Source organism: Physcomitrium patens, chromosome 9, assembly GCF_059467195.1.
Source record: "Physcomitrium patens ecotype Gransden chromosome 9, ASM5946719v1, whole genome shotgun sequence".
Taxonomy (NCBI): domain Eukaryota; kingdom Viridiplantae; phylum Streptophyta; class Bryopsida; order Funariales; family Funariaceae; genus Physcomitrium; species Physcomitrium patens.
In genome coordinates, this window is record NC_143418.1 from 39,959 (window position 1) to 50,515 (window position 10,557).

Sequence of the window (10,557 nt, forward strand, 5' to 3'; positions counted from 1 at the left end):
AACCAAGCCAAGCAATGACTTCTAGCCGTCACACCACTATAATAAATCGTCAACGTCATGTGCGCATTGAGTGCAAATTCACCTCCAAATAACGCCTGGAAAAGGGTAAACAACACCAACCACCACTGCCTACACAGCAGAATAGACCTCTCACCTGTAGCGCAGCGGCCCATGCAATAAGAGCTGCGCCCATTACAACCTTCCTGTCCATGATTGATCGTCCTTGTAAACTGCCGTCAAGGTAATCACATACACACGAATACTCACATAAATGATGACGCACACACCCGAAGACTGCCCACATAAGAATACCCTACTTCCGAAACCTAAAACCCTGGCTCATTGCGAGAGGTCAATGTGACTTTGCACCCAATTCTCTCGGTAATCGGAGAGAACTCGATGTTTTGAAAGAGGTCTTGTACAATTTTGTAATTCCTTTGGAAATTAGGATTGGGCTCTAGATTGTCATGACACAAATGACTATCAATGGCACGAGGAAGTGATTCAGCTACAGATCCGACAGGGTGAAGGATGAATCTGAGACTTTTGCATCCCACCATGGGGCCATGTGATCCCTTTTGGTTAGATTATTAGGGCTGTCGAGAATTCCGCCTTCAGAAGTAAGGAATTGGGATTATGGGGAGGCAGCAATAGCATCTGCAGATTCTGCCACTTGAAATTCAGGTCGGCTATTCCAGAAGGTTCCTTCTTGCGACAACTGACAGACCTTGAGATCACCCAGCGCTCCTACCCACGAATGCAGCACTAATCGAACGATTCCACATCTCCTTCTGCTTCTTCATCTTCATAGAATGCGCATGACACAGCTGGCATCTTAGTGGTATTCTATCGCCAGGAATTACCCCACCACAGCGGTTGGCAAGGCTAGACGATGCTCTCGATCGGCGTGGAATGGTACCGTCCGGATGTTTGTGTTCGAGTTGCTTGATCATCCCATTCGTTGGAGGTAGCTTTGCACGTCATCAGCAATGGAGAACTTTGCTACAATGCAAGACATGCTATTTGTACAGAGGGGAAGACGACTTTCATACAACAAAACCGTGCGTATGTCGTAGCTTCACATCCATATTTTTTTAAGATAGAAGACATGCATGATGCGGACAAACATATCACGCACATAAATAGCAACCGTAAATGTCCCTTCCAGTCGTCTCCGCTATATTAATGACATTAACATCCTTTTGCGGGATGTATGTGCTAATCTTGTTTAGTCTCCTAAACCCTAAACCTTAAGACGGGATTAGGGAAGGTTCTCTTTGCAGTACGTCTTCTCATTCATGGTGCCAGAGCCTTTGTTACTGAGATTTCTTGTTGTTCCAATCCTTGAGTGAACATAGTAACATTGTCCAAACATGATTATTTTAGGGAATCACTTGATGCACACCCCCTTTTTACTAAGTAGATATCTCTTTTGCTAAGCCCTCAAGCCTAAACCTGGTAAATTAAGAGAACTACAATAAAGGGTGTCCACCTAACAATTCTCTAATTTTAATCTAAGATGCAGAAAGACTTTTTCTACAAATTGAGGAGTATTTATAAAAACATGTATATATATATATATATATAGTTTGTTTGTTTGTTTGCAGATTGATGGTGTTATGAACACTCAGCACATCAGTTTTCAGTCAACTTTATCAACATTTCTACCAACACATGCAGTATCGATTTTGTTTACTTCTACTACATTTTAATACTGGGTTACATAATTTTTAAAATGAACCAATGTTTATGTTTTCAATAAAGTTGAACTGAATTTACTCATAAAGTATAAACTGAAGTAAACTGTAACTGTAAGTAAGCATTATGCATACATATACAGTGTTTCCGAAAACATTACTTCAAACGCATGGATTACATGTTCTGGCAAATGCTCTCTTTTTAATTCACTTCAAGACCAATTGAATGTTTTCACATCCAGAGTATAAACTATCTTTGATACATACTGGAGTTAATGCAGTAACATTGAAACGGAAAACATTGTTACATACCTGAGTCAAAGTGTATTTATCATAATTAAAATAATTAATTAAAAATTGAGAAAATCAAACCGATTTTACTATCAACAACAGTTGTTTCGATTACGTCATTGCAAAAGTAAGTCGACTCCAGATTACTATCTTATATTATTATCCCATTCCTGGATGTTACACATAGAACCATTGCAATCACACTTTCACCCTAAACAATCAAAAACAAAAATCAGAAATTTGTGATTATCGATGTATAATTTCCCAATAGAGAAGAGAAAAAGGAAAGCACAAGAGCACATGAACAAGACATAGCCCCTCAAACACTTGGTCTCAATGAAGAAGGAAATCTAGGAAAAAAAACAATACAAATGAAGATCGTGGAACCGTAGATTCATGGAGCAACGTTCGGGAAGGAATCTTCGTGGGGACCACTCGTGGGAAAGGGGCCTTTTGAGGATTGGTTCCAAGGCGAGAGAGAGACACAGAGACAGAGACAGAGAGAGAGCGAGAGAATGGAGACGCAACACTTGGCTCAGTTTGAAATCCCATTTCCCGCCTAAACAACCGCTCAGCCTGCGCTTTTCAAATTCAGATGCAGATGAATAGCGAGTCAGGCTGAGGTGTATTCGATTCCGGCCATGCTTGACCTGCTGCACAGAATCTGGCGCTTCCCACTCGTTAGTGTTGGTCGATCTAGTCATGAAAACTGAGCTCGCACCACGTTGCAGACAGATGTTGCAGTCCGAAAGCGACGTTACAGATGCAGGATCCCGACGCAGGGCAACACCAGAGACGGGGTTGGACGTCACGAGCTACGTATACAAATCGATAACAGAATGCATTGATCTGCTCTTCCAACAGGAACGTCGAAGCTGCCACCACTGGGACGGCCCCGCAATCCTTGTGCAGCGAAGCCCATGAGCCTACTACAATTTTGGAGAAAATGAAGAATCCTTCGTATCCATGTAGTAAAAAGAGAATGGATTAGGTTGACGGTTTGGTAGAGCTCCAGAGGATTGCTAGATGCATTCAATCATCAGGATCGATAATCGCTGTGTAAGTTAGCATATGTAGAAATATGTATAATTCAACCCGGGTAGTCCTCGGGAGAGTCGGTTCCCGAAGGACCTGTCCGCCTATCTACAGGAGTTGTAAATTCGTGCCCAGCTGTGTCCACCAAGTGAGGTTCTTCACGCGTATGGGTAGCCTCTGCCTCATCTGCGAGTGCAGCAGCCAAGTTCTTCTTCTTCTTCTTCTTTGATCTACTTCCCGGCTTGCATCGCAGCTTGTCGAGGTGATGATCGCATAATTGGTACCCGGGTTTTGCCAACAGGGGGCAAATCCATCCCTTTCCATCCGTCCGGTTACACTGATTGCCGAGCTCTTCAGCATTTTCTTGCTTCATGTACTTCAGCTTTTTCGGACGCCCACTTCGCACAGGTCTACTTTTCACTTCAGTCTCTGGTTCTGATGCAGCTTCTCGCGTTGAAGCAACACGGTTGCGCTTCCGTTTCTGGCGAAGCATCGGGGTCTTATCCTCATCATCAGTAGATGTTTTGGAGTCATCCGCTGTGCTCGACTCACACAGTTTCGTGTTTTGTAAAGAATCGTCCCGTAGCAAATTTGGTGATGATCCCTCACCTATAAGTTTCTGCTTTGTGTCGATTACTGCACTGCACAAAGCAAACTTCCCATCCCCAATTTCCATGTAGTAGGGCGAATTGCGCAATTGTTTGGCAATCCGTCTGCTAGATTGAACAGCACTATCTTCTAGGCCAGGCAAACCTTGGTGCATTATATCAGACATGGCTTCCCTCGCTGTTAGGCCTACCTTACCAGCTCGCTCACACACTGTGTACAGTGAAAACGCCAAGCTCTCTTTCGGCTGTTGCGCTGGGTGATCTGCTGATAACGACAGAGGAGAATCGGCTTTGGCTGCTACATGTGAATCATGCCCTGTAACTGCACCTGGCGTTCAACAAAATGGAACAGTTTTAGGTGAAGCATCAAACTATAGGCAAGAAAGTTAAATTGACCAACCATTTCGTTGCTAATTTGACTAGATGCTTCAGTATTCGAGCGCTGACAGCACTTTTAACACAAGTTGAAGTGACAGAGCAATGCCGACTAAAACGGATTATGGTTGAAGGAGGCAACTCAAAACGCACATGTACGTGCTAGAAAATAATACGCTGAGACAAATACATATGATGATAATTTATTCTTACCAGTGAACGAGGAGACTCTCCTGTTCCTGCCAGACCTGTCCAAAACCACAGAGGAATATCAACATACTCAAATACTTATAACTATTCGTACAGGTCAGTTCAAGATATTTTCAAGAATAAAATGAATAGCATGCGTTATCAAGGTTTAAGAATAAAAAACCAGTGCGATTTTTTGAGGCTTATTAAAACCGTGTTTTGCAAATAAAAACGGTGCAGCATGGGTCAATAAACGAAGTACAGATAAAAAACCTTCGTTGTAGAGTTTCGGCGGAAGCCTGATTCTGGTCTTTTTTAAGAACCCCGAATCTCGTCTCCACAAGCGCAGGAGTCTGAAGGTCACAGATAAAAAAAAACTGTAAGTTCAAGGTTACCACGATTAGGTAATGGAGCAAAGTGATTCAGTCCCAAATTGTTGTAGAGATACTTTATGCATAGATTCCCTTGAAAGAAGTAGAGTATGATTACACCAAGTCCATAGCAGCCGCATCCTACAGCATTTGCAGCAGGTAAGTCCGGAGAAAATGGTCACATCTCACCGGAAATGCACGCTTAAGCTAAGATATTGCGACGCAAGTTCAAGGGCTAGTTGTAAAAATACACGCCGACAGTAAGTCCATGCATGATAGATAGTCAAGCATCAAAAAGAATCCATGTCCAGATTCCTCCTGCAAGACATGGCAGAAAGAAAATCTCCTTCAGAGCAAATGTCTTTGCTCTGCGCACAGCATTCTAGCCAAAGATAAATAATAATGCATCTTGCACGGCATTGAAGCTCTGTAATTCAGCTGTAAGTCTCGATTACAGCTTTGCCCTCATCCATGTGCACTTCTATAAGCTCTATGAGGTAGGCCCAGCAACTTCTACTTGTCACATGGTAAGATGAGCGCTCGAATACTGTAGCACTCAGTTACGGCCATCGTCTTTTCAATTGTACTACTGAACGCTTCTGTTGAACTGGTGATTGAGCTTCAAGCACTCGCCAGCCGAAAGAACTAACAGATTTCGACTTCAGGTTTTATCTAAAATACGCGCTATATCAATCGACAGAACGTCGGGGGACTGCATCAGCTAGCGCATAAACATAGATCTCTTTAAATTACAATACGGATCACCTTTGCAAAGGAAGAACACAGTTAATGTACATAGATTGCTGAACTTACTGAACTAACACGGCCCTGCTCGAATGGCCCTGCTTCAACGATGGCAGGTCGGAGCGAAATATCAGTACATAGACCCTCCATTGTCCGACTCTTAATTTCATAATGCAGTGGTTTCTCAGAACTTGTCCCTGCATACAATGCTTACATCACTAAGTATATACATCTTCGGGAGCATTAGCCACAGTTCTTTCACGATTTAAGAAGCAGAGAGGATGTCAAGTGTTCGGAACCAGTGTTGATATTGTTACCTGCACGGTGTATCTTGTCCGAAGACACGGCACGTTCTTCAAACCTATCTCGCTTCCACTTGTGAGGACGTCGCACCTCTTCCTCGTATTTTTCTTTCCTTCCTAAAGAAAGCGCCAAGTCCTCAGCCACCTGACAGGCATCATATGGTGGTGGACCGGAAGCATCAAAAGATTGTTCGGGAAAAACGTTCCCACTGTCCTTCGATCTCTCAGGAGCATACTGCTGGTTGCCAAACGTATTCTGAAGGCTTGGGTCACTCGGGATACAAGTGGGAACATTTGAACTATCATCAAACGAGAATAAAACAGGACTAAAAGTTCCCTCCAGCCCACCAAAGCTAGCTTGCTTGGGGCTCAATTCGGAATAAACGGACCCGTGGCTCGGTAACTGCTGTAGTTGCGAATCCATACCCCCCACCAACCGGCTCGGGTCACTCCCTTCAACCACTTCCTCGGAATTTTGGACTCCCCCTTTTGATGAACTAGCACCGTCCCTTTTTGATAAAGATTTCACATACTCCTCTAAATCCGAATAAGGCTCCAATTCGGTAAAACCTTTGGAATGCCGCAATTTATCTAGCCAAGTGTACTGGGACCGACATGCAGAGTCAACTCTCTCAATTCCCACTCGGACCTGCCGTGCCCCACTTGCTTCATTTAACTCTTCGTCTATCACTCCCTCTCCACTATTAACCATTTGCACTTCGTCTCCAGGCTTGTCTTTCACTCCTCTAGAACTCTGTACCAGCTCTTGTCCTTGACTTCCCAGGCCAGGATTCGCGCCCGACGATTCCCCTCCTGCATTACCCCTCGGCTGCTGCTTCCGGATACGCATCTTCTGAAATCACGAGCTGAAACAAGTATGGAATTGGAGCAATGACGACGTCTCAAACCACAACAATGTTATCCTGTGACCAAAATTCAAAAACAATGTCAGAATGAGGTTTAATCTCCACTGTAAACTAGTATCCTATTTGCAGAATTATGCGTATTACAATTCCGGAAGTTTTTGGAAATTTCCGGTGCCCAATCGCCGTAAATAGAACCCGAGGCTGGTCGACTTTGAGACACACCCACTTAGAACATAGAACCTCGAGAGCAGGAGACAAGATTCTACTTATGGACTATGAATCAATTGGAATGTGGAGTCCGACGAGAAGACACGCGGCGAAAACCAACTCTTTCTGCATCTGAAAGCAGCGACATTCCAAAACGAATGAATACCCAGGGAACTGTATCCTGGGTGGACTGGCATTGAGGTACTACAGCAAGCAGAGTAACGGGATTATCATAGCAGCTCAGGCGGGTTAATGTCAAGGGAGCTCTCGCCGTGCCCCATCCAATCTCAGAGAACAAGACTAAAACCGAAATCACAGTACTACGTGTATACTGGGAGCACAACGAAATTATAGTCAAATCATTGCGGCTGACTGGTATCCTTAGTGACATTCCAGGTACGACGAAAATTTTGTAGATTGAGATGAGAGTTCATCTGAACTGACAAAGAGGAGTAGCGATGCCAACACATCGAGTTGTAACAACAGCTCAAGATTGCAACCTCGAGGTCTATCCGAGACCGAGACCCGTCCTCCTGGCAGCACAGAGCACAAAAGTGGGGTCAGAAGGATCGGAATGAAAAAACGCTCCAGTGCAGGTGACAACCGCAATGAAATTTATTTCATGAGAGAACTGACTTTCAAGAAAGAACAAGGAAAGTGAAGTGAACCCAAGTTTGGCACGCTTCTATGCAATGGTCTCTGTGAAGTTCCTAGAATTGCCCAACAAGTGGCATTGCCACATGGCACACTACGGGCAATTCCTGAGCACAGCATTCACACTGAGCTCACTCACCCTCTACGAGCACATGCTTCAAAGGAGTCAAACAATGCTAGAGTCAGTGTCAAGGCAACACAAACTAGAGGTGCACGTAGATACCACACAGACTGGGTACATGTGGAGATAGGCGGTGAGAAGTTGGCGGCTGAGGTGAGGCGGCAACGTGCAATTTCTCGGCACTGAGGATGTCGGGGAGTGGTTACACATAAGTCCCCGCCGACCAGCTTCGTCATCGCAAGAAAATTGATCCAGAACCATAACGAACGGGCTGCAAAAAGAAAAAGATGAGAAAATATCAAAATATCTAATCGGGCACAGTATAACCCTCCATCTAAAATACGCAATACTTGGAGGGAAAACAACACAACAAAGCGAATTTCTCCGACTTCAAACCCTAGCACTTGCCAAGCGAAAACAACGTAGAGCATAGATGCAGGAGCGCCTTGAAAATGAGCGCAGATTAGAGCTACATGTGGTTCTAGAGAGAGAGCATGCATGTAGGTTCCCGGGCATGTCTGTCAACTCTCTGTGTCTCGGCGGTCATGCAAGCCTGGTTTGTCAGATTTGATTGCAGTGCAGGGTTCGCAGCTGCCTTTCTTAGAAATCCCATCTCGGGAAAAACTTAGATGACTGTCCTGTTTTGGGGCCTAGATTCTCCTTCACCTACTGAAACGTAAATCGTGACCCGCTGCGTCGCAAGTTGCAGCGATGGACGACAATAGTGGCGATTTAGGGTTTGTCATAATGACAACGGCGTAGAGATAAGAGCTCACAAATCTCCTTTGCGAACATCTGTACCCTTTAATCCAGTTCAATATTCCGGGTCAGCTCCATCGCTTACTAAATTCTATGCAACTTGCATGGGGCAGCTTTGTCAGGTCGTAATCGAGGAAAGCACTGTATCTGCCACGGCGAGTGTTTCCAGGTTCGTGTAACGGCTTCACCTTTTCAAGTCGTTTCTGGAGCGGAGTCATTGCATTTGAGGGACCAACATCACCTCCACAAATTCTCGCCTTACCGAAAGCTACATTGTAACTTTAAGATTCCGAAAAAAAATTGCATGTGGACGCTGCTTGTTCTGTGCCGCCTTGGGGTGGGGGATTTGCGTCATCACCTAATATTGCAAAAGAGTTTTCATGGCGCCATTGGCAGCCGATGACAGCTATAGTATCCTTGTGGGTATGGAAGCTTCTGAACTCTAAGTTACTAAATGAGTTTGAGGTTCACTCCAACTGGTACTGAACCTGAGCTAGGACAGTGGACGAATTCTTATTAGGGTTCTACGAATCGAGCCTCATTTGCGGAGATTGTTCATAAATTCTGCGTCAGTGCTGATGACCATTGGTGAGGGATGCAGGCAATTGGAAAACCTAATCGAACTTAGGGTTAAGGCAAACAATCACTGCGATAGATTGGGTTATGTGAAGTCTAGCTAGGGGTGTGAAATCTGCGGAGAAGACCTGGAGTACATCAGCAAAGAGGTAGATTAAGCAAACAGGTAGAACAGCATTGCCTACAGTGTCTAAGAAGTAGAACCGTTATTGATAGCGCCCTCCGTCGCAGCGATGAAAATGACTTGCGGCTGTCTCGACATAGAGCTTCTATCTGGCATCTCATAGCGCAAGGTTGGGACCGAGGAACGGAACCCAGTAACGAAACCTCAATAATCACAGCGAACCACTAATGAATATTTGTATTGGACAAACAAGTTCTTACGCGACAAATAGGAGCATCAAAATCATCGTCACACCGAAAGCTACGACACTCTCGGCAAGTCAAGGTAGAGTCACCCCAGGATGACGAGTGCGCATGCACCTGAACAATATCCACCTTAGGGCGAAGAATACAATCAACTCAAACAAAAGGATACTATTCTCCCAGACACACACGGTCTATGGAAAATAAATAAGCTAGTAGATCACAAACTGGAGTGAGAAGAGGTTGAAGCAACACGAAAACTGGAAATGCAGCCTAAGAAGTGAAGGCAAAAACATGACGGGCGAGTACGGGGCAATCGTATCTGCCATACGGAGGAGAAAGCAATGCTGTGTGCATGAGGAGCATTACGACTTACATGAGATGTCCCCCGTCCTCCCTTCCCCGTTCTGCAGACTTCGCTACAATTCTTGACGATCGCCATGGCACTGCTTGCATCCAGCCCCCGCCCGGTTCCATCTCCGGTGCCAATGCCTCCACATATAGCAGTGCAGGTACACCCTTCTTCCAAGGCCTTTCTCCCACTTGCACCAGATTCAAAATCATGATTTGAATTTATGATCGTATGGGCACCCTGGGTTGCTTTTTGACAGTTAAGATGAAACTTTCTAACAAACCCACCCGTAAAAAGGGAAAATTTCCATGTTGGAATGCGACTGATAGTTGTAGTTGTATGCATATTAATAATAAACCGACTACTTTAGTTATGACATGATCTTTCACAACAGTTTATAAGCATGAGGTTTGTTTGATCTAAGTTATTCCTTCTCAACTCATTCTAAAGAGAATACCCTGTCATAATGATGTATAATTTGGAATTCAGATGTCCTTTTCAGTGCTCAAATCCTGCATGCTTTGCATGTTTATAGAAACCCCTAACCCTTAACATATTTTTATTTTTAATATCTTTAAAGAGTGGTTGCACACTGACGATTGTAGACATAATGTAGCTCATGTAGGAGTACCCTTTTTATATTTATATTTATTTTTTATGACTATTAAAAATATTATGGCAGAGGAGTGATCATAACAAAAAAAAATACGGAATGAAATAGGAATATGAGTGGATTTTGTTGAATTTCTCTGCAGAAAGATTACTGCATTTTTTTTTTTTTTAATCAAAACATCAATATTAATACATTTATAGAATCTTCACACATTGATTCAATGGAAGTGTGACTTGTTTTCCACTTTTCAAAACTCATTATGTGTATTATATTCCCCTAAACAAAATTGGTATTCAATCGTGAAATCTTATCTACAAACTCTTTTAATTCCAACACAAGCAGATTTTACTTGGAATATGAAATTTAGGGCAATGCAAAATACACCCCAAAAATTGTTGTTTCCACCCCCCATGTGACTTTTGGGCTGCCTC

At 43.8% G+C, this 10,557-nt stretch overlaps 2 protein-coding genes across 2 annotated transcripts; both read right to left on the reverse strand.

Annotated features, from left to right (window-relative positions):
* Positions 1–2,212: 2,212 nt before the first annotated feature.
* LOC112286698 (uncharacterized) lies at positions 2,213–7,218 on the reverse strand. The gene is made up of 6 exons (XM_024528845.3): positions 7,130–7,218; positions 5,628–6,535; positions 5,380–5,507; positions 4,469–4,548; positions 4,220–4,254; positions 2,213–3,959 (listed from the first exon to the last, which is right to left on the reverse strand). The coding sequence occupies exons 2-6, from the start codon at positions 6,460–6,462 to the stop codon at positions 3,079–3,081; spliced, it is 1,959 nt and encodes a 652-aa protein (XP_024384613.1). The 5' UTR covers positions 6,463–6,535; positions 7,130–7,218; the 3' UTR covers positions 2,213–3,078.
* Positions 6,542–9,725, reverse strand: LOC141045783 (uncharacterized). The gene is made up of 3 exons (XM_073536320.2): positions 9,538–9,725; positions 7,563–7,731; positions 6,542–7,218 (listed from the first exon to the last, which is right to left on the reverse strand). Exons 1-3 carry the CDS (start codon positions 9,723–9,725, stop codon positions 7,045–7,047), a joined length of 531 nt encoding a protein of 176 aa, XP_073392421.1. The 3' UTR covers positions 6,542–7,044.
* Positions 9,726–10,557: the final 832 nt, after the last annotated feature.